Genomic DNA, 25326 nt, shown 5'->3' with positions numbered 1-25326 from the left:
GTACAACTTTCTACTTCTTTCCTCTAGGCTTTGGGAGACCAAATTATCTTTGTGACCAGACCAGACAAGAAGAAAATCCTTTTCTACAACGACAAAAGCTGCCAGTTCACTGTAGATGAAGGTAAGAGCCCAGTGCCCTAATATCTGCCGGCTGCGCTCTAGTACATGATGCTGCTTTTTGTTTTTTAATAAATTTAAAGCAAGCAGTGATTGACCTTGTCTGGCTGGATTAAAGGGGTTGTCCAGGCTTGGGACAAAGTCTGCAGTCAGTCCACAGCCTGCAGATTGCTGAATTGTGGCCCCATTTGCTGTCCCAATTTCCAGTATTTCCGGTGCCAGTGGGCGATCTGTTTTCCTTTATGCTGGCTGGACCCATCTGGCTTCTCTCTTTTTCACTACTGTTGAGAGAAGAAAAATGTGTACAGTCAGCATGTGACCACAAGTATTCCAGATGGATACCCCTGCTCGTGCCTGGTATATCGGGGAATTGTGACAGCCTGCGCACCGCGGATTCCTGGGGTGGTCCATGATACCTTCCCTGGCATGTTGACCCCATATCTGCAGGTTAGTAGGTTCCCTTCTAAGTGAGCTTTGTTGAACAGGCCATTCTTGCACCAAGGTTTGTAAAGGCAGACTACAGTGCTCGCTGCCATACCAATATGATAAGAGACCCGGCGCCAACATCCTGGAGTGGTGCCGGTGTGGGGGTTAGTATGTGTTGTTTGTATTTTGCCTGTATCCTTTAGCGTGTCTTCCCACCATGAGTTTTTGACGCTGCGTATTTTCACAAAATGGCTGGGATTTATAGAAATATCTCATACCCTCTGTGCTTTTTCGGCAATTGCTCTTGGTATGTTGAGTTTTAAGTGTGGATTTTCCCCATAGAATTGCATTAGATGTGAAAAATCCACAGGTAAAAAAAAGCCCATTAATTTTTAGTGGATGTAATCCGCAGACGACTGTAACAGTACAGTTTTTTCAAAACTAAATGTTTGGAAGTATGGAAACCAAAGTGCTTTATTTACAGAATGACATACCAAAACGAGGCAAAACCCGCAGCATCAAAAAGGCAGCAAAACCGCGTGAGAAAAATGCAAGTAACTTATTATTTCACCTAATAGGTCCAAAAATGGGGCAGAACATCTGCATCATCAAAACCCTCCAACTAATGGACATGGGAACATAGCCTTAATGGGGTTTGTGAGTCAGGATTCGGCATCTTGCAGGTGTCCAATATGCACACTGTTAGGATTCTGCTCTGATTCCTGGTTCAAGTGCTCGTCATGTGACTTCTGCAGGTTGCCATTAAAATGGAAAAATCTTACCTGCCTCTGGACCCAAAGCCAGAAAAATAATTTGACGTATGTAGGGCCAGCTGAACAATAGGATCAAATAGTGTTTTTTTTTGTTTTTGTTTTTTTTGTTTAAGGTAACCGGTCAGGTCCCCTGACACTTTTAATCTACCTTTGTCCTTTTAGCCGCTTATTCGGCTATTCCAGTAAGCCGTGTATTGCTTTATTGAAGTGCATTTATTTGAGTGAAATGAACTAGTGTGCAGTAACCTGCTGTACGCTAATAACCCAGCATTCGTCTGCTGAGACATTTACTCACTGACCCTCATCCCTCTCCAGTACTTGCAGTGTGGCCCCTGGACATGGCTCACAGTCCCTGCACTCCTTCCATTATCGCTCTTCCCCTGAACTCGGACTAGCCTCCGTGAGTAAATGCCGCCCAGTCCTTGTTCATTAGCGTTACCGAGCTGCTCTGTATAAATTCTTTTCTGCTGAAAGGGACCCTGACATGTCAAAATGGTACCTGATCTGCAGGCAGGAGGAGCTGATCAGATTAATAGACATTTTTTATGGTAAGCCTTGTATTTTATTCATTGAAATCTTGTGTATGTATGTAGAGGAGTCCGGTGGGCGGTCCTACTAGTGATTGACAGTCTTCACTGTGACTGTACGTGCAGAGATAGCTGTCAATCACTAGTAGGACCTCCCATGGATTCCAATGAATAAAATACAAGCTATACTGAATCATCGTTGTTACCTTTATTGATACTCCGGACTGTACTGTGGTTAATGGGGAGTTATAGAGCCGACCTGTGTGAGCGGAGTCTGGCTTATTGCTGCAGTCCCTTTTCTGCCCGCTAGATGGCGGTCATCTGATGTGGTTACTTGTCACTGGTGTGTTGGTGACGCTGCTTTATGCTGGCATGCACGTTTGTGTTAATATTTAGGTGATGTAAAATTCTTCAAGTGCAGAACTGTTGTATGAGCTGTTATTTTTTTATTTCCTTAGCATGTATGATCCTGTTCTTTTTTTTTTTTTCTTATGTAGATGAATAAGTTATATATATATTTCAGTTGTGTCCACTGGGTGTCAGCAGATAACACTGGGCCTCTGCAGTATAGTGCAATCAGCCAGGAATGTAAGGGTCGGCTCTGAATAAGGCTGATCCAGAGGCCAGGTGTACATGGCTGCTATGTGCAGGAACACTGCGCTGTGCAACTTTCTGGAGTTCTCCTAGTTTCCCAATGTCTGCTTCATGTCTCCGTATGAGAACATGCTTGGTTGCAGTAAATGGCTGATTCACAGAATGCATAACTAATACTTTACTCAATGATTTCCTACAACTGTATCCACAGCAGCCATTCTGTCCAATAATAGCCTAAGCTTGTGGCACATGCGCTCACGTTGGGTATTTGTGGATTTTTCTGCAGGAAAGATGCTGCTTGAACTCTGCACGCTTTTGTGTGTGTTTTTGATGCATCTTACGTTTTCTTTTTCCCATTCATTAAATTGGGTGACAAATGCTGGAACAGTTTTCCTGCTGCAGATTGGGAAAAAGGCTTTGAATGAAATCTGCGATGAAAAAACCCCGCAGTGTATGTGTGAGATTTCAGAAATTGCATTCACTTTGCTGGTACTGTAAACGCTACTTGTTTTCTGTAAGATAAAAATGCAGAAAAACCAGCGTGTGAACAAGCGCTGATCGGTGTAGATAAATCTGGATATAATTGAAGCTAATCCTCCGACGAGTCCATGTTGTCTTGTGGCCCCTTTACACAGATCGACTGACGGCATTAAACACTCATCAGTGGGTAAATATTTACCCATCGGTGGTCATTTATCAGCCTGTTTCTATAGGTGGTCTTCTGTAACTGCTGCCCACTTGATGGTCTCTAATCGAGCGCTCAGTGCACACCGGCGGCCATTGTTCTCTGCAGCACACCTCCTGTTTACACAGGACGTAAATGGTGTAGCACAAAATATCAACTCGCCCCATAAAGGAGCGTTTGATCCTTCATTGGGTGATCAGCAGCCTGTTTACGCCACTGAAAGGGTACCGTGTTCTTAAGGCTTGTTTTACCATAATCTTTTAGTGTAAATCACGATTTTAATTAATGGCACGAGTTTTCATTCGGTTTACCGTGACCTACAATGACCAGTCAGGCCTGTCTGCAGTAAGTGGTCCTCGTGCTGTGTTCTGCAGGCTGTGCTTGGCGGTCTGGGGCAGAATGAATGGTTTTTGCTGATAAATGAAAGCAGCTTTTTGATTCCTATTGCTCATCTCCTAACCACGGTTATGAATACCAGGAATACCAAATCCAAGCCGCGTCTGGCACTGTTCACTCTCCCTTTATTTCTGGACTGCAGCGTAACATTCACACTGTCAGCACTCATCGCCCACAATTCATGCAGTGCCATCTGTCTCGCCACCATACATTACAGCAGATACCAGATTATCCACAGCTCGGATCTAAGCCACCGCACGGTCATCAGTGATGGATTGTGGTGTTGTAGAACTATGTACATTATATGGAGCGTGAATATGCCGCCAACCACAGGCGATTCCTTTACCAGCATGGACTCGCGTGTGACATGGTGCTTTCTGTTTTCTTAGAATTTCAGAAGCTATGGAGAAGTGTCCCAGTAGACTCTATGGATGAGGAGAAGATCGAGGAGTACCTAAAGAGACAAGGCATCTCCTCTATGCAGGAATCCGGACCAAAGAAAGTTGTAAGTATTCACTTGTGGGGTGAGCGAGCCTTAATATGAATGTAGGTGTCGTTTACATGATATGCAGTTACCTACGTACTGTGACCGAATAATGACGTTCCCATTTGTGTTCAGATTCCAGTACAGAAGAGGAAAAAGGCAAATTCACAGACGAGGCGGAGATTTAAGACTCACAATGACCACTTGGCGGGCGTCCTGAAGGACTACACAGATGTTACCCCCAGCAAACAATAGGGATGTCGCGAGCATGGGGAGTAAGGATGTTGACAGAGGAGTGCGAGATTTCCTTGGCTCTTATTGCCTCCCGATCATTCAGACCTTGCAGCCAAGTGCTCCCTTCCCCCAGCTATTGGAGATCTGTCTTTTAGGATCTTGTTCCTTAGGACGGAGCTGTCATCAGTCCTTTAATATGAGGCAGGATGAAACTGACCCGGAGCGCTTTTGCTGTGATATTCGTGTAGATACAGCGACAGTCTGGACTCTGAAGTTCTCTTTACTGTACATAGATTTTTGGAAATGTTTTTTGTTTGTTTTCTGTCTCGACTTATTGCTTAACATCCGCATTCTAGACAACATTTTATATGAAGTATGCAATGTCTACTTGTCTTTTTGTGTTGTTTAAATAAAATTCATTTCATTTTTGGAGTGAAAATGCAACAATGCGTAACCTTATTCCATAAGAATAGTAGTTATATACGTGTGGAAGATGTAGGCTACATTTTAGATGCAGAAAATATGGTGGATTCTGTGTGAAAGAGATTGTCCTCAGAATTTGACGAGTTAGATGGCTTTAATCTTCTGAAACAATGGTGACCACCATTAGATTAGATCCTAACTCATGTGGCAAGGCTGGTTAATGGGGGAGTTGACTTTTAGGATTGCTTCCCACCAATAGGTGGCACTAGCGTTTGTCCTCTTCCTCTGTGAAGAGGCTACTTGCATATTTAAATTCCCAGAGGAACGTTGGATGGCCTATGTTTCCCTATGCCAACTCTGCACTCTCCGCTAGAAGAAACGTTATCATTTAGACCAGAGGCCTTTCTCTCAACCATCCAGTTCTCCTGCTTTGCACTGATGAGGGGCAAATGCCCTGAAACTGTCTGCAAATGAATGTTCTGGTTCAGCTATATATCCTAAAGGTACCGTCACATTAAGCAACGTACCAACGAGAACGACAACGATCCATGACGTTGCAGCGACCTGGATAGCGATCTCGTTGTGTTTGACACGCAGCAGCGATCAGGATCCCGCTGTGACATCGCTGGTCGTCGCTGAAAGTCCGGAACTTTATTTGGTCGTTAGTTCGGCGTGATTCGTCATGTTTGACAGCAAAAGCAACGACACCAGCAACGTTTTTCCATGGAGCGAACAACCAGCGAGAACGAGAAGTACGTCACTGGATCGCTCCTGCATCGTTCTGCTGTTAGTGTTTGACGTCTCCTAGCGACCTAAACAGCGACACTGTTGCGATGATCGGCATCGTTGTCTATATCGCTGCAGCGTCGCTTAATGTGACAGTACCTTAAGTCGTGTGCCAAGGATCTTGCGAAGAGTTGATATTGACTTTTAGGATTAATACTTAGATCAGGTGGTACTAGACTCCCTGCTGTTTAACATGGCACTGTTGTTGCTTTTTATCCCTCTATATCACAGTCCATACTAAAATTAAGAAACTAGAAATCTTACAATTTTCGCACTGGCCACTGGGGCTTAGACTCCTGCTTCGTTCACATATACATTAGCAGAAATATATAGACTCATTGGTAATGTTTTTTTTTCCCATATCATAATCATAATCTGTTTTGAAAATAGAAATCTTGCAAATATCACACTGGCCTCTGGGGAAACAACACCTGTACATAGGGTGTGGTTATGTTTTGTATTGACACCTCTAATAAGCAGTGCAAAGGTCAATATGAAGGGAAGTGGAGAAGGGGGAGCTATGACATCACTTGTTGTGAATGGTGGACCCTGTGTTATCAGCCGTGAATAGATGTGTTATCTGTCAGAAATCCTGCCTCTGATGATAAAGAAACTGCTGAAAACTCTTCTTGAAAGGACTAGACATAGGATTCTAAGGCCACCTTCACACATTCAGTATTTGGTCAGAACTTTACCTCAGTATTTGTGAGCCAAAACCAGGAGTGGAACAATCAGAGGAAAAGTATAATAGAGACACATCACCACTTCTGCATGTATCACCCACTCCTGGCTTTGGCTTACAGATACTGAGGTAAAATACTGACCAAATACTGACCGTGATCTTAGGGCTCATTCAGATGTCCGTTCAAATCTGTCCAATCTCTGACTGCAATGAATGGACCACGGCTCTCTCCAAGAGTCACAGCTTTATAGATTTCCTTGGGGCTGCCATGCTCGTGTCGGCAGACCTGCTGCTAGTGGAACTTCTTTTTTCCTCAAGTACTTGGAAAACAAAAACTTTATTTAAACAGTAGGTGATTCTCTGCTGACACATTAGTGTCAGGCGGCACATCGCTCAGCGGGCTGGCGGTCTAGATCGGAGTCATCAGATGTATCTGCAGCTGTACCTAGACCTGTGTGTAATGCATTATAGTGTAACATGCCGTGGCCTACATCCGAACATTCCTGGCATTAGTGATCAGTCCATGTTTTCCTCATGGGAACACCTTGCTATGTTGAAATACAAGCATCTGCTTATGTTTTCCCCCACGTGAAGAAAAATCCTAAAAATGCATCTTTGTGATGAAACCCTCAGTTGTCTGCATTTTAGTTTACCTCTCTGTATGTCTTCTATGTCATGCAGTGACTCCTTTGGAGTGTAAACCAACTTCCCCCATGTCCTTAATTATATTTTTAAGCCATTACAGCCCTGCCTGTTTATTATTGTCTTTACTGTAGGATTGAAGCAGGAGACAATGTGAACGGCTCTCTAAATTTCCTTTTCAGAGAGTAAGAGTTCTTGAACTCTAGTGCCACCAATTCGATGTAGCAATCTTAAAACTCAATATCAACCCTTACACCATGACTTGACTGATTTGGCTATACGAGAAGCTTATGACTGGGATCTAAGGGGTAACATTTCTCCTTGTGGAGCGTGACATGCCAGGGTAAAGAGACTTGTAGACCGTGCAATGATAATTTGTATATTTAATTTCCCAAAGGACCATTGCATGGCTTTTCAGTCTCTTTACCCTGATGTCACTCTGCACAAGAAGAATTTTACCCTTTAGACCCCAGTCGGAGGCCTGTCATACAGCCAGATCACATCTCATGCTTTGCACTGAGGAGTGGCAACACCCCGAAACACGTGTCTGTAAATTAAAATTCTGGTTTGGCTTTTATCCATGAACTAGATGGTAGCCCGATTCTAACGCATCGGGTATTCTAGAATATGTATGCGTAGTGTGTAACAGCCCACGTAATGTATAGCACAGCCCACGTAGTGTATAGCACAGCCCACGCAGTACATTGCACAGCCCACGCAGTACATTGCACAGCCCACGTAGTACATTGCACAGCCCACGTAGTATATAGCAATGTGGGCATCATATCCCTGTAAAAAAAAAAAAAAAAAATTAAAATAAAAAAAGTTATACACTCACTCTCCGTTGGCCCCTGGATCCAGGAAGCGGTTACTGGCGCTCCTCGTGCGCTCCGGTCTCAAGAGTGCATTGCAGTCTCGCGAGATGATGATATAGCGGTCACCGGAGCGTCGCGAGGAGGGGCCGACGGCGGCGAGTATATAACGATTTTTTTATTTTTTTTTTTATTTTAACATTAGATCTTTTTACTATTGATGCCGCATACGCAGCATCAATAGTAAAAAGTTGGTCACACAGGGTTAATAGCAGCGGTTACGGAGTGCGTTACCCGCGGCATAACGCGATCCGTTACCACCGGCATTAACCCTGTGTGAGCGGTGAGTGGACGGGAGTATGCGGGCGCCGGACACTGACTGCGGGGAGTAAGGAGCGGCCATTTTCTTCTGGACTGCCCGTCGCTGATTAGTCGCGGCAAAACAGCCACGACCAATCAGCGACTTGGATGTCCATGACCGACAGAGGCCGCGACCAATGAATATCCGTGACAGACAGAAGGACAGAAAGACGGAAGTGACCCCTAGACAATTATATAGTAAATAAGTCATGTGGCAAGGTTCAATAAAGGGTTGATATTGACTTTTAGGATTGCTACTTCCAATAGGTGGCGGTAGAGTTCAAGTACTGTTCCTCTCTGAACAGACAATTTGCATATGCTAAGATAGACACAGAGACTTCAAAAATGGTATATGATAATAAATGTGGTAAAGACATCCCATAGTCCATATAGATCTAAGAGGAGTTCAAAAGAGTAAAGTTCCAACATGAGAGCCATACAACAGACAATAAATACTAACAGGAACACATGGGCTACTTGCACAGTGAACAAGTCTGTAGGAACATGTTCACACACCACCAAGAAACCTGAAGACACAAAAGAGAATAGTAAAACCAAAAACACTCAGTTTGAAAAAAATCACAGTAATCCGCAAGTGCTAGTAAAAGATGTAAAAAACAGGGTATTTGGTTGATACGTTTTTTGCAAAAAATGTATACTAAGCTGCTCTACCAAACTTCACGGTATACCCATATCAGAGCAGTCCTAACTAATGTATGCAATCCCTATCTGATGTATTTAAAAACCTGATCATCTGTATATTACCTGTGTGAACAGGGTTCAGAGAGGAAAAATCCATGTGTGCATACAGAGTAGAACAGCTTTTGTGCAGATAGCCCAAGAGGAGTGGTGGGTAGCTCCCCAGTCTTGTAGACACAAGAGAACAATTATGGAAACCGGAACACATGGGCTACTTGCACAGTGAACAAGTCTGTAGGAACATGTTCACAAACCACCAAGAAACCTGAAGACACAAAAGAGAATAGTAAAACCAAAAACACTCAGCTTGAAAAAAATCACAGTAATCCGCAAGTGCTAGTAAAAGATGTAAAAAACAGGGTATTTGGTTGATACGTTTTTTGCAAAAAATGTATACTAAGCTGCTCTACCAAACTTCACGGTATACCCATATCAGAGCAGTCCTAACTACTCTGTATGCACACATGGATTTTTCCTCTCTGAACCCTGTTCACACAGGTAATATACAGATGATCAGGTTTTTAAATACATCAGATAGGGATTGCATACATTAGTTAGGACTGCTCTGATATGGGTATACCGTGACGTTTGGTAGAGCAGCTTAGTATACATTTTTTGCAAAAAATGTATCAACCAAATACCCTGTTTTTTACATCTTTTACTAGCACTTGCGGATTACTGTGATTTTTTTCAAACAGTGCTTTTGGTTTTACTATTCTCTTTTGTGTCTTCAGACAATAAATACAATATGTAATTTTAACATCTGTTCTGGTTTCTGCTTACGGTACTTCCCTTCAAAATCAAAAGATGTCCAGCAGCGCCATCAGCTCAGAATTGCAACCAGTGGGAGCCAGGTAGACACATCCACTGCTCATAGAAGTCCAGCCAGAAGTAATGATTAGGCTTGAGCGAAACGGATCGGACAAATTCAAAAGTCGCCGACTTTTGGCAAAGTCGGGTTTCATGAAACCCAACCCGATCCTAAAAAAGTAAAAGTCGCTCAACCCTAGTAATGATCATAGAAAAATTGTGGCCAAAAAGTCTAAACATCAACATGAAAACAATGTCAAGTAACTCAACGCTGCATGAAAACATAACTGAGAGGCAGAAAAATGACAGCAGGTGCTCTCGACTAATGGGTCAAAACTGGGAATATTGTGCTCTAGCAGCAGGGAGTTTGTCTGCCTAAGGCAGGGGTGGGGAACCTTTTTCCAGCCGGGGGCCGTTTGGAAATTTCTACCATCATCCGGGGGCCACATAAAAATGATCACCTTGAAAATTACCCAGGTATATTTAGTCAAACAATTAATTACGGTAACTCACCCTTAATGTGATGGCTCGAGCTGCTTCTCTTTGGTGCAGCTGTGATGTTAGGTAATGCTGATCATGTTGCTTCTCACAGTTGCTTTTCCAGGGGTGGCACGAAGATCACAGGGGGGCACAAAGATCAAAGGAGGGCTCATAGCTGAGGAGCATGGAGATCACAGAGGGGCACATAGCTGGAAGGGACAGATAACGGGGCACAGATCACATGGGAGCACAAATATTGCAGGGGCGGCAAGGGGTTCACAGTGGGGCACAAAGCTGGGAGCCACAGATCACAGGGATGCACATAGCTGGGGGGCAGAGATCACAGGGGGGCATATAGCTGGAGGGCACAGAAATCACAGGGCGAACAGAGATCACAGGGGGGTACATAGCTGGGGGCACAGATCACGGGGCATATAGCTGGAGGGCACAGAAATCACAGGGCGAACAGAGATCACAGGGGGGTACATAGCTGAGGGCACAGATCACAGGGGGCATATAGCTGGAGGGCACAGAAATGACAGGGCGAATAGAGATCACAGGGGCGTACATAGCTGGGGGCACAGATCACAGGGGGCCTATAGCTAGAGGGGCAGAGAGATCACGGGGAACAGAGATGACATGGGGGCACAGAGATCACAGAGGGCTTATAGTTGGGGGAGCAAAGAGATCATATTGGGGCACAGAGATCACAGGGGGCACATAGCTGAGGGGCACAGAGATCACAGGGGGCTTATAGTTGGGGGAGCAAAAAGATCATATTGGGGCACAGAGGTCACAGGGGGCTTATAATTGGGGGAGCAAAGAGATCATATTGGGGCACATAGCAGAGGGGGCACATAGATCACAATGGGCACATAAATTAGCTGAGGGACAGAGATCACCTGCAGAGCTGCCAGCACAGAGATCGCCCTAGATTCTCTGGCTGCAGCAGCTCCACTCCTGGGACAGTAGGATGGGAGAGCATTTGGTGCAGGCAACATGACACCATACATATGCAGGGCAGGCAGCATTCTGTGATGATCGCTGCGTGCTGTGCACTTGGACTTAACGGGCCGGCAGGATGCGGCTGCTGCCCGGACATTGCGGACTTCGGGGATATTCCCGCTGGGTGCATGAAAAGCCACCGTGAGCTGGAGGTACCCCACCCCTGTCCTAAGGGCTGGAAAGTGGTAGAATAATGAGTGTCTGCAGGCAACAGTGAAGCATGGAGGAGGTTTCCTGCAAGTGTTTTGGGCTGCATTTCTCACCATCAAGTCTGTGGGATTGCATGAAGGAACAAAAGGATTTACACAAGCCTATATCCACAGATGTGCGGCTAGTTCTCCAAGATGTTTAGATCAACCTCCCTGCCGAGTTCTTTGAAAAAAAAAATGTGTGCAAGTGTATCTAGAAGAATTGATGTTGTTTTGATGGCAAACGGAGGTCACATCAAATACTGATTTTTTTTTTTACTTTTCTCTATTGTTCATTCACTTTCAATCTTATTTATAAACTACCGTATTAACACTTCTATTTCAGAAAGCATTCTTATTTTGCAGCATTTCTTCCACACCTCCCTAAAGCTTTTTCCTGACACAGAGTATTTATAATGTATATAAGAGTAGAGTAAAAAAAAGATTCACAGGACCCCGATCCAGTGGCCACTTCTGTCGTCCTTGGCCACTGGATGAACAGCATGGCCTAATAATCAGAATAGGTGCCTTAGATATACCTACTGTAGAATTGTTTGTCTTATACAAATGTAATTATGTGGCGGGAGCTAAAGTTGGATAATCAGAATATTTATGAAGGATGCCTCAGTGGGATGATCCCCTAAGATTTAGCAATATCTAATGGTTGCCAACTTTGATGCAATTTTCTAGAATTCCTCCCTGTGCTGTTACTTAGAAACCCTAAAATGACACAGCCTATGAGGCATGTACTTATTCAGTGGGAGAGAAAGTGCCTGATGGCTGAAAGAAAAGTTTCCTATAATGCATGCTTAATATTTCTTATATATTTTATTCAGTTTGGTCTCCACCAGGACAGCTCTAGTTATCTGCTTTATCACTATAGTCAGTCATTGAACATCCAAAAACTTTTTTTTATCGTGTAACCCTTATATCATCAGTTAAAGGAATTGTTCCATGACCAAGGTCCATTTTAATAAATAAATATTGGAATAAGTAGTTCCATAATTGAGTAAAAAAAATGTTCCTGTACTGAGATAATGTTATAAATGAGCTCCTGTTATATACTATTGATTTGCTACTGTGGACCATGCAGCACTGCTCCAGTTCATGGTCGGCACCTACCACAGCTTCTGGTCAGGAGTAGGCATCATTGAATTATAAGTGACTAAACAGCAGGGGCTCACAGCTGCTGCTTTCTGAGGTAACACCTTTCACTGTTTTATCACAGGGGCGAGCGTTTCTGTCACATCTCCACCCCTCTCAGCTCATCAGAAATCAAGTCAGTGAGATATATAAGCTCAGCGGCTGCTGAAACTCCTACCACTAACTTGATTTATCATGATCCCAGGGGGTTGAGAAAAGGCAGAAACACTCGCTCCTGTGATAAAACAGAACAGGGAAATGTGTTACCTCAGAAAGCAGCAACTGTGAGTCCCTGCTGTTTCGTCTGTATACTTACTTATCATAGGTGACTTATGCTTTCTTCCTTGGCCAGGAGCTGTCTGCAGGTTTGCATGGTTGGACACAGCCTTTACACAGTGCATACCAGTGCAGGGGCGGATTATCAGAGGGTCAATATGGGCGGTAGCCCAGGGCCCAGTGGTCTGGGGGGGCCCTGGGCTACCGCACTGTTGACCCTCTGATCATCTGTTATTCGAATGCCGCTGCCGGCGGCCGCCGCCGGCATTTATGTGCCCGCCCCCGGCCCCCTGCCGTAGCCGGTGGGCAGAGAGAGGGGGCCCGCATCGGGCCCCTTCTCATCTGCTCACCGGGCCCCTTCCGGCGCTGCCTGCGGCGGTTTCCTATTGACGTGCGGGCACGCGCCCGCACGTCAATAGTTAACACCAGCCGCCAGCCAATTGGAGGCTGGCGGCTGATGTCGGCCGCAGGCGCACACGTCGCCGGCATCTGACGTCATTGTCAGTCGCCGGCGAGTGTGCTCTGTTGGAGGGAGCTCACCGCGGCGCTGGAGCGAGGACAGGTGAGGAGACTTTGTTTTTTTTTTTTACAACGGTGGACTGGACACACTGAGGGCAATGCTGGAGGACACTGGGGCAGATGGCTGGAGGACACTGGGGCAGATGGCTGGAGGACACTGGGGCAGATGACAGGAGGACACTGGGGCAATGCTGGAGGACACTGGGGCAATGCTGGAGGACACTGGGGCAGATGGCTGGAGGACACTGGGGCAGATGGCAGGAGGACACTGGGGCAATGCTGGAGGACACTGGGGCAGATGGCTGGAGGACACTGGGGCAATGCTGGAGGACACTGGGGCAATGCTGGAGGACACTGGGGCAGATGGCTGGAGGACACTGGGGCAATGCTGGAGGACACTGGGGCAATGCTGGAGGATACTGGGGCAGATGGCTGGAGGACACTGGGGCAATGCTGGAGGACACTGGGGCAGATGGCTGGAGGACACTGGGGCAGATGGCTGGAGGACACTGGGGCAGATGGCAGGAGGACACTGGGGCAGATGGCAGGAGGACACTGGGGCAGATGGCTGGAGGACACTGGGGCAGATGGCTGGAGGACACTGGGGCAATGCTGGAGGACACTGGGGCAATGCTGGAGGACACTGGGGCAGATGGCTGGAGGACACTGGGGCAGATGGCTGGAAGACACTGGGGCAGATTGTTGGAGGACACTGGGGCAATGCTGGAAGACACTGGGGCAATGCTGGAGGACACGGGCAGATGGCTGGATGACACTGGGGCAGATGGCTGGATGACACTGGGACAGATTGCTGGAGGACACTGGGGCAGATTGCTGGAGGACACTGGGGCAATGCTGGAGGACACTGGGGCAATGCTGGAGGACATTGGGGCAGATTGCTGGAGCTGGAGGACACTGGGGCAATGCTGGAGACACTGGGGGAAATGCTGGACTTACTGGGGCAGATTTCTGGACACACTGGTGGTAATATTCTGGACACACTGTCTGGGGGCAATGCTGGACGCACTGGGGCAGATTGCTGGACACACTGTGTGGGGGCAATGCTGGACACACTGGGGGCAATATGCTGGAGACACTGGGGCAGATTGCTGGACACTGGGGCAATATGCTGGACATGCTGGGGCAGATTGCTGGACACAATGGGGGCAGGACTGGAGGCATGGGCAGAATGTAGACACGGGGCATGATTGGAGACACGGGGCAGAATTAAAGACATGGGGCAGGATTGGATCATGTGGCAGGATGGATACGATGGAGACATATGGGGCAGGATGTGGAGATCATATGGGGTAGAATGGATACTCATGAGGGCAGGATGCGAGAACATATGGCTGGAGCCAGGAATGAGACACACGGGGCCAGGATGTGGAATATTATTACCATAGGGGCTAATTTAGGGATATTATTACTGCAGTGATGTATTTATTTTATTTTTTGAGTATACTGTTTTAAATAGGGGGCGGTCCTGTTACTGTGCAGAGTGACACTATATCACCTTTTTTTCTTCATGTGGTGTAATGTAGAAGTTGTGAAAATTAAGTAATGTGTTCTGCAAGCGGAGCTCGAGATAACTGTGTTATTTCCTGCAGAAACGAGTCCTGGCTGGAAGAAATGATGGCAGTCTGTGCTGGCTGAAAGATGAAGGACTTCACCTAGAGACGTCACTGGTGAGTCAGTGTTACCTATACACTGACACTATACAATGTATACTATATTGAGCTCCTGTGTATAATACCACCAGTGATCTCTGTATTACCTCTACACAGACACTGCATACTAAGTACAGATCTCCTGTGAATACTGGCACTTATGGTGATAGTATTGTGTTGTTGTTTTTTACTGATCAGTATTGTAGTATTCAGTCACTATGTGGTGGTAATATGTGGTCTGGAAATGGTGTTGTGGTATTTGTCCCTTGTATGTGATATTATTCGATCACTGTGGTTGTAATTTGTGGTCTGGTCATGGCGCGGTGGTATTTGATCCTTGTATGTGATATTATTCGATCACTGTGGTTGTAATTTGTGGTCTGGTCATGGCGCGGTGGTATTTGATCCTTGTATGTGATATTATTCGATCACTGTGGTTGTAATTTGTGGTCTGGTCACGGTGCGGTGGTATTTGTTCCTTGTATGTGATATTATTGGTCAAAATATACCTAAATTGTATTGCAGATTCTAACAAATATTTAATAGGTTACAGTAGAGTAGGGCCCGGCCATTTTTCTGGAATAATCTGGTTCGGGTATATCATGACCCCCGTCACATGACCCCCGTCACATGACCCCCGTCACATGACCCCCGTCACATGACCCCCGTCACATGACCGGGGGGGGCCCACAGTGTCTGAACAGCCCGGGGCCCTGGCTACCCTTAATCCACCCCTGCAGTGGCACATTTATAAGATTATCTCAGCACAGGAACAATGTTTTTTAAACATCCAATTGTGGAGTTTATTTTTATTCCAAGATATATTAATTAAAATGTACTTTGTTGATGAGACAATCCTTTACACATATCAGTGAGCTGAAGGTTGGATATAGACCTTTACCCTGGAGCTAATGCTATGTTGTAACTTCTATACCAAAATACTAAACGTCTTTAATACATTTTTCTATTCTTAGATTACTGGATGTTTTTCAGCAGCAGCTGGGATTAAATCACTGACACACCATGTAATAAGGAGAAAATAAAAAATAAAGAAAAAGCCATGACATTACATGGGAAAATGTCCTAGTATGAAACCTCATCTTCAGAATGTGGGAATGATGTAGTGGGTGAAACTTGATCTCACTTTGGGAATCAATATACCGTATAGTATTTTACAAATGGATTTATGAATTTGTACTTTTAGGAACATGTCTCTGGGCAATAGTGTGCGATTAAAAGAAAAAACCTTGTTTTTTTGTACATTTTACTAGGATTTTTGTTGAGATCTGCTTATAATAAATATGCGATGAATATGTAAGGTAATTCAGAAAGCCTCATATTGTGAGACATAATTTCAATATTTTTTCTCTAATGGCATCTTTTCGTATTACATTTGTCCTGTACTTGCTTACAGAACTTCTCCCATGATCTATTTTTCCACTTAAGCCTGTGTATATACTGTAGTGTCAGTGTGTCAATAAACTTACCTACCTACTTACCTTCCGCGGTCTTCTGTGGTGTCCAACTCTGATCAATTTGTCCTCTGAGTGAAAGCAATTCGGACTATCCAGAATCTTTGTATGAGCCGGAAATATCTTTTTGTTCTGAGACTCCATGGGCTTACATTGTAAAAGCCACTTCCGGGTCACGCAGAGAGTAGCGTGATCACGAGAGAGTCTGAAGAGCGGTAACGCCAACAGCATTGTTATTCCCTGGTGGCCGAGCCCTGTCATAGCAGGATAATGTGACCTGCCCCACTGCAAAAATTTCTTTACAGGAATGGTATAAAGGAGATGTATAACTTTTTTTTTAATATGAATGATTTCTAAAAATTGGATCATGTATAATTATAACAGCAATATAAAAAAGCAATATTTTTTTGTTACGGCAGGCACAGGCCATTAGAAAGTATTTTTGGTCTCCAATCCTATCCCCTATACTTTGCATTAGCTGTGAACTGTGCACACACCGGTCTTGCGCAGTTCACAACTGTAGGTTGAGCCAGGTGTCATTTATTTGTAGCCCAGTGCTATGAAACCTCCCATCCAGTCACCACTCACTGCTGGAAGAAGTCACTGCCGCTGCCCTTGTGCCCAAAAAATGCTGTCAATGCTCACTGGCTGCTGCACTCTGCACACCGACTGAGGTTTGTTTTGACCGTGTGAGGGTGCAGTCAGTCGGCCAATTTGCACAGATGATGATCACATGGCAATGCATGGGCAGCACGGTGGCGCAGTGGTTAGCACAGCAGCCTTGCAGTGCTGGAGTCGTGGATTTAAACCCCACCAAGGACAACATCTGCAAAGAGTTTGTATGTTCTCTCCGTGTTTGCGTGGGTTTCCCCCGGGTACTCCGGTTTCCTCCCACATTCCAAAGACATACTGATGGGGCTCACAATTTAAATTCCCTAACGGGGACATCGATGATAATGTGTGCAACCTGTAAAGCGCTGCGTAATATGTTAGCGCTATATAAAAATAAAGATTATTATTATTAATGCTCGGACTGGCCGGCGGCTCTCCTGACAGCTGTATAGAAATAGATGTTGTCAAGCTCAGGCCAGGAAAGTCACTGGCCAGTCCCGATAGTTGTCCATGTTATGCGGCCGTCTGACTGTGCCTTAACTGTTGCCCCTGCACTGGCTACTACCCTCTGTACATTGAAGTTGAACTTGCAGAGAGCAGCAGCCTTCGACAAATCAAAATTTACTCAGGTTTGGTATTGCCGCAATCGTACTGACCTGGAGAATCATGTCACTAAGAGTACGGCGTGTCTTCTAAAAAGTCGCTTACCAGCCTGCCTTTTCAAGGTTCACGTCTCTTTGGTTCTAAGCTGGACCAAATCATTATGGACGCCATCGGGGGCACAAGCTCTCTTCTTCACCAGGCCAAACCTCGTCGCCCTCCTCCTAGACAGCAATTTCTGTCCTTTTGGCCCTTTCTTCGCTTCTCGGCGTCAAACTCCCCAGCAGCAACAGAGGCCACAGGCACGTCAAGAGAAGAGGACAGCATCCTTTAGACCCACTCCTTCCTGGCGTCCTCGATACTCCAAGGGTAGATCCTCCAGGTCCAGGACTGGAAGATCCACCTCTGGATCTCAAATTGCTGGACAAGAGAGTTCATCTGAGACACTTCAGGATGGAATCCCTTTGTTCAGTACTTGCTTCCATGGAGGCTCAGGAATTTCTGTGTTCCATAGATATTCAGGACGCCTACTTCCATGTCCCGATATTCCCGGGACATCACCGATTCCTGCGCTTTGCGGTGCTCCAGGACCATTTTCAGTTCGTTCGGTCTTGCAACCGTTCCCAGGGTTTTCACGAAGATTATGGCGGCGCTGAAAGCCATCTTGAGGGTCAGAGGCCTGGTTCTGCTTCCGTACCTCGACAACATCTTCATCAAGGCTCCGTCTTTTTCTCAAGCTCACGAAAGTCTGTCCATTGTCCTCGACACCCTAGCCCGCTTTGGGTGGATGGTCAACCGGAAAAAGTCCTGCCTTATTCCTTCTCTGTGCATCGTTTTTCTGAGCATGCTCTTTGACACTCGTCAGACCAAAGTCTTCCTTCCCGAAAACAAGAGATCCACACTTCGTCGGGACGTTTGCTTGCTCCAGGGTCCTCGGTTTCCCTCCTTCCGATCGGCCATGAAGGTTCTGGGGAGGATGGTAGCAACATTGGAAGTGATTCCCTTCACCCAATTTCACTCGTGACCTCTTCAGCAAGCCATCCTGTCTCAGTGGGACAGGTCTGTCTTTTCCCTAGCTCGAAGGAAGGACCTGCCATGGGAGATGAGAGGGGACATCAGCCACCAGTTGAGAGACCGTTTGACCCGGGGAGAGAGTCCAACTGCGTTTCACCTATGTCTTTTTCCCTGCCTTCCATTTTGGCCTTCCTTCAGGCAGGACTGGATTCGGTCTTGCTAGCTGCATTGCTATCTTGCTCTTAGTTCCCTGAAGGGCCAGGTTTCTGCGCTCTCCATCCTTTTTCAGAAGACTTTCTCTTCTCGGCCACAGGTTAAGACCTTCCTTCAAGGAGTGTCCCATGCTGTCCCTCAGGGCCCCTGTGGATTCATGGGATTTAAATCTGGTACTGGACATTCTGAGAGTTTCCCCCTTTGAGCCTCTCAGGGAGGTTCCCCTATCAGTTCTATATTGGAAAGTGGCCTTTCTTGTGGCCATCACTTCTATCCGCCGCGTTTCCGAGATCGCGGCCCTCTCTTGCCGACCTCCTTTCTTGGTCATCCACCAGGACCAGGACATTGTTCTACCTTCCTTTTGTCCAGCTCCGACTCATCCTCTGGAGCGATCGTTGAACAAGCTGTACCTCGTCAGGGCAGTGAGGATCTACCTGGATAGAACGTCCGCTTTCCGGAAGACGGATTCTATTTTCGTCATTCCTGATGGCACGCGCAGAGGCCTGCCGGCTTCCAAGGCGACTATTGCTCGCTGGATCAGAACGGCAATTTTGGAGGCTTACCGGGTCAAGAACAGAGTGCCCCCTCCTGGGATAAAGGCTCACTCTACCCGGGCAGTTGGCGCTTCCTGGGTTGGACACCACAGGGCTTCCGCCCTACAGCTTTGCAAAGAGGCAACCTGGTCTTCCATCCACATGTTCGCCAAATTTACAAGGTCCATACCTACGCTTCGGCAGATGCCAGCCTAGGCAGAAGGATCTTGCAGGCAGCAGTGGTGAGTCCTCTGACCTGATGGAAGTCTGTTTTTCCCACCCCAGGGACTGCTTTTGGACATCCCATGGTTCCTGTGTCCCCCAATGAGAGGTGATAGAGAAAACAGGATTTTTGGTTGCTTACCGTAAAATCTGTTTCTCGGAGCCTCCATTGGGGGACACAACACCCTCCCATGTTGTTCAATTTCTGTTGTTCTATGTTCTATGACTGTTCTCACGTTTACAGTTCTAATGTTTGTGATTGTTATTTCAATCTTATTGTTTTCTCCTACTGCTTTCTCACTAATTGAAGTTCTTAATGCCAGTCGGTGTGGTGTACACTGCAGAAGAGGAGCTAATTTTTTTTGTGCATAGTGTCAGCCTCCTAGTGGCAGCAGCATACACCCATGGTTCCTGTGTCCCCCAATGGAGGCTCTGAGAAACAGATTTTACGGTAAGCAACCAAACATCCTGTTTTTACCATAAAATGAACGCTGCTCAAAAAAAAATGGAGGAATATCATTTAGCCATTATGGATCCAAGGTGTAACGTTTCTTCTTACATGTGACATGTCAAGCATGCCGAGATGAGGAAACTTTTAGGCTGCAATGCTCCTCATCTCGGCATGCTTGACATGTTGCTTTCCGTAAAGAGAACGTTACACCTTGGTTCCTGGTCAGGCGCCTCTCACCTAGCCAAATCAGATCTCACACTTTGCACTGATGAGTGTCAGCACCCTGAAACACAGTGTCTGCAAATTGAGATTCTGGTTTTGGCTTTTATGCTAAGTTATGTGACAAGGCTCGTTAGAGGGTCTATATAGAGTTTTAGGATTGCTGCTTCCTATAGGAGGCACTAGAGTTCTAGTTCTCTTCCTCTCTGAAGAGACAATTTGCATTTATTCACTACATGTTTAATTCCATTATAGGGAAGGGCACCATTTTAATTTTTGGCTCAGGCACCAGAAAAGCAGTCCTAGATGTCACTGTCCACAGGATCAGTCAGTATCACATTGCAGCCACCGACAAAGTGACTCTGCACTGTGTTCCTAAACTTTATCCTCCAAATTCCCCAGATCTCAAAACGATCAATTATCTAGGAGATGTCCAGGATAAACAGATCCAATCCACAGGAGGTCCTACCTTAGAACTTAAAGCTACAGGTACGATTCATCATTTGTGATTCCTTTGTCACTTTTTTGTCTTGTATTTGATTACGTTTTTTTGTGCCCAAATTCTTCAAACTAATACACGTAGTTCATGAATTTTTGCACAAAAACAAAAAAAATGGTTTGGTAAAAGTTGCATTTCATGAATCGTTCTAAAGCATCTGGATCAGGGACTGAAGGAAAATTTGTGGTGTAAGGTACGTGACAGCTCGTGTAATGAAGTTGCCCCAGCTCTGCCCAAAACTAGAAGAAACTGACGTGAAAATGAAAAAGGTCGCTAATTTTTTGCACGACTTTGAGTAAAAAAAAAAAATTGCAATTCAAAGTGTTTTATGTCAGTTTCTGGCCAAAAAAAAGACACTTTGAGTAATCGGAACCATAAAGAATAAGTTGCAAATATTATAGACACTAAAAAGATGCAAATCACTCCAGAGAACGGGAGAAACTGGAGAGACAAGAATGGCGAGTCAGGGCCTGAGCGCCAGATACCACAGGTCACCTTCACAAGTCTTTTCAAATCTTTGATTCAACAGGACTCAAGACTATTATAGTGGCTCAAGGGGCCATTGGCTTTGTGTCCGCTTTATCGATCAGTGCACAGATAATATATACTGTAGGATATTAGCACAACAATAAAGAAAAGAAGACACGCAAACCATACAATAATAGATTTTATTTAAAAATAACAATAGAAAAGTACCTTTATGCAACTCTAAAGCTTCAGATACCATTTTATGATGGTGTACACACTGGAAATAAAATTTGGCTATACATTGCAACAAAATCCCTTGTTTGTCTATTAAGCGAACAGTAATCAATTTTTTTTTAAATAAACCATTTACAAAGGACACAAGAAAACACACACTAAGCTCAGTTCTGGAGCATTTGTAAAATACTATAACAAATAAAACGCTAAATCAGAATACCAGGAATGCACCTAAGTGAGGATGATGGATAGAAGTCGCATAAAAATGTATATCAAGTTCTATCTGCATAGGAGACTGATGGCCACGTGTCAAGCCCTAGAATACACTAAACTCTCCAGTCTTTCTACTAAGGCCTCAAATGAATGGCTATATTTATTGATACTATTAGGATGCGATACTGCAGGTATAGGACATAGGCCGAATAACTATAGCCTAAAAGGTGCCTTTGCCCCTCCATCTTCCCAGTTGCCCGTTCCTAGCACTATCCCTGTGGGTCAAGTATAATGCTTCACCTCTAGTGATGAGCGAGTATACTCGTTGCTCGGGATTTCCTGAGCATGCTCGTGGGGTCTCCGAGCATTTGTAAGTGCTCGGAGATTTAGTTTTTGTTGACGTAGCTGCATGATTTACATCTAATAGAACATGTGGGGGTTGCCTGGTTGCTAGGGAATCCCCACATGTAATCAAGCTGGCTAATAGCTGTAAATCATTCAGCTGCGGCGATGAAAACTAAATCTTTGAGCACTAAAAACACTCGGAGGACCCCCGAGCGTGCTCGAGAAATCTTGAGCAACGAGTATACTCGCTCATCACTAGAGGTGAAGCATTATACTTGACCCACAGGGATAGTGCTAGGAAGAAAGAGCTGCATCAACCACGAGGAGAGGAGAATCGGACAATGAGATGGCGGGCCTAACTCTCTGGCCTCCTAGCTCCCTATTTGTACATCATTTGTTCATATAGAAAATACATTTTGTAAGCCTAATAGTTTGTAGCCCTTGGTTATTTGCCCCCACATGTTCACCCTCCAAAAAATCCCATTACGATAGAACTTATTGCAATCAGCTGGTCTTTAAATTAGAGTGTAATGTCTTACATTATATGGACTGATTAGTGTGTGTATATATATACATATATACACATACATATATTAGAGCAACTAGATTAATAGTTAGGTCACTATCGAGCAAAAAAGATCATAATGGGTTACAACAGTATCTGGACTAATTAGTAGGCCAGCTGATCTAGAACGTGTGTGTGTATATATAAAATGATAAAAAACAGACAATGTGATTTTCTGGATTTTTTTTTTCTCAGTTTGTCTCCCATAGTTGAGGTCTACCTATGATGTAAATTACAGACGCCTCTCATCTTTTTAAGTGGTGGAACTTGCACTATTGCTGACTGACTAAATACATTTTTGCCCCACTGTATATATATATATATATATATATATATATATATATATATATATATATATATATATATATATATATATATATATATATATATATATATATATATATATATATATATATACATACTGCTTTTACTCAATAATGACCAAAGTGTTACTGTGATCTGGTTGGTTTCTATGAACACTCAAGTAGCTGGTGATTGTTAGCCTGACCTATAAACACGCACACACAACACAGCCAACTGCATAAAACACACTATAACACATCGACACGTGACTGTAAAGCTATGGCATTCATAAGCAGCTAGAATTCAGCCATTACGTATTATATTATATTATATATAGCAAATAAAACCACTAGCACATACATCACAGGTAAAGAAGGCCAACGTTACTTTCTCACTGGTTCACACAATCTTGAAATTGGTAGGGTACGTGCACTCTTTGCGGATTGGCCTGTGGGATTTTCCGCACAGAATCTGCATCTCTTGGCAGAAAACGCAGGCCAAAATGGTTGCAGATTTATTGCGGAATTGATGCGGATTTCTTGCGGATTTGTTGTGGATTGTCTTGCGTTTTTTGATGTGCAGATTTGCCTGATTCAATGTATAGGCCAAATCCGCTGCACATCCGCAACGTGTGCACATACGCTTAGTATGGCATTTACTGGCTACTTATCCAACAACCTCATAGAAGACTCATAATACAACCACACTAAAAATGTCTGTATTACCTTCCTATGTCACAGTTCAGAAGACATCAAGATCAGAGCAAAGATTAAACTAAGTTTTAGAGAAAATATACTTTAAAGATCCGGCCGGGGAGCACAGAGAGAGTCGGCCCCATACAACTCCTCCCAGCGCTGCTAGAGGCGATTGTCAGGTCTCTGCTCCGTATGTGTATATATGGAGAAGCATCTTAATCACCTGCAGCGGTGCTGGAAAGAGCCGGCCAAGGGTAGCACCTGACTAGTCTAGTTTACGCCAGTGTGTTTCAGAGGAAAATGTATCTAGCTGCAATCGTCCAGCCAGACTCTGAATCATGCTGACCGCAGTTTGGGCAGTATGACTCAGATGACAAGTTCCCTTTAATGTAGAATTTAGCATTTTATAAAATTGTGATTTTTTTTTTTTTAATAGCTGGTCATCCAAGTTAGATTTTGTACAGAATGTGCATGGGAATAAGCAGTTGTGATAACACTTATGCTGCATGGCTGTTTTATTAAAACTGCAGCTACTGAGAGAAAATGAAAGTATTTCTTCCCAGGAGCTGCCGGCTTTCAGTCATTTAGGCCCACATGTATACTATACTGCGAGCAGCGGCTGCAAGCACATCCCGGCACGTTGATTGATAACTCGGGATGTATTGCATCTTTCAATTAAAAGTGCAGGGGTGGGCTTACAGCCGGGAGGGAGTAGGGTCATTTTATCCCAGTAGCCGCACTTTCAGGACAGCGGCCGGGCAGTTCTGTAATGCCATTTACCTGGGAATTAATCCTATATCTGCAGGTTAATACCATTTTTCTGAGGTCACAGGTTCCCTTTGAGTAAATGAATAATGCACCCTGAGCTGAACATTCTGGTATTCACCTCAAGGCTAGTGGCACATCACAGTTTTTTCCCTCATCCGAAAAAAATGAGTACACTTATGCTAATCACACTCTTGAACGAGGAGAAGATGGGAAAAAAATGTCCCCATCTTCTCCAGTCTGTCAGTCGTGAAAATCAGACTATAATGGAATGTCATCCAAGTATGGTCCTTTTTTTTTTTAAGCGGACCCATTGACTTGCACGGCCGAATATCGGATGTAAATCGGTCATGCTGCCATTTTTCTCTCATGCAGACTTAATCCAAGGAAAAAAAATTGTACATGTGCACCGCCCCATAGACTAATATTGGAACGAGTGCGATTCGATGTTTTATAGGATCGCACCCGAACTAACTGCATGAGCCCTAATGCCAACAAAATGAATGCACCCATAGACCAACCCATTTCTTAAGGGTTACTGATAATAATGAGGGACATGGACATCCTATCTGAGTACTGAGGGCATATCCCGTAGATATGCCAAAAAAGTCAGACACGCTTCAGAAACTAAAAAAGTCAAATATCACACCATCGGGATAATTACACACAACTGCGGCTCCATTCCCAACACTCCCAGCAGCAACAATTTCTCCTAATTGAGTATAATTAATATCCGTAACCAAGGAAACAAACACTAATGAACACAAAATGGTGAATCATGGCTTGGCATTTCCCATATGAATGAACACTGGGCAAGAAAGTGAATCCAATGATAAAGTTTCATTCCACTTTTCTCAATTATTAGGTTTCTCTATAAGGACTGTTTCATTTGATAGAATTTCTATATTACTGGTCTTGCATCATATCCCAGACAGACATCTAAAGGGAATCTGTCACCAGGTTGTTGCCACCTAATCTGAGAGCAGCATGATGTAGAGAAGAGACCCTGATTCCAGGGATGTGTCACTTACTGGGCTACTTGCTGCAGTTTTTTATAAAATTTCCATTTTATCAGCAGGTTTGTAGTGAGATCGGTCTCCCTTAGGAGAATACTGGCCGTGTTACCTCAGCCTATCGGTCCGATTATCCTAATCATGCTCTGATCAGAGTAT

General features: G+C 44.7%; 1 protein-coding gene across 2 annotated transcripts in view; it reads left to right on the top strand.

The window, feature by feature from the left end:
* The window catches only part of GTF2E2 (general transcription factor IIE subunit 2), an 82857-nt gene extending 66640 nt beyond the window's left edge, over positions 1-16217 (top strand). Inside the window, exons 6-8 of one of the 2 annotated variants that reach the window (XM_069743138.1) lie at positions 28-121; positions 3908-4023; positions 4138-4683. In XM_069743138.1, the coding sequence (XP_069599239.1) occupies positions 28-121; positions 3908-4023; positions 4138-4257 (330 nt within the window). In that variant the 3' untranslated portion in view covers positions 4258-4683. Of the gene's footprint in view, positions 1-27; positions 122-3907; positions 4024-4137; positions 4684-15705 lie in introns of those variants that run through there. The other variant, XM_069743139.1, reaches the window with a different exon arrangement.
* The last annotated feature ends 9109 nt before the right edge of the window (positions 16218-25326 follow it).

Source organism: Ranitomeya imitator, chromosome 1 (genome assembly GCF_032444005.1).
Source record: "Ranitomeya imitator isolate aRanImi1 chromosome 1, aRanImi1.pri, whole genome shotgun sequence".
NCBI lineage: Eukaryota > Metazoa > Chordata > Amphibia > Anura > Dendrobatidae > Ranitomeya > Ranitomeya imitator.
The sequence above is the reverse complement of the archived record's forward strand: the minus strand, read 5'-3'. Positions and strand labels throughout refer to the sequence as shown.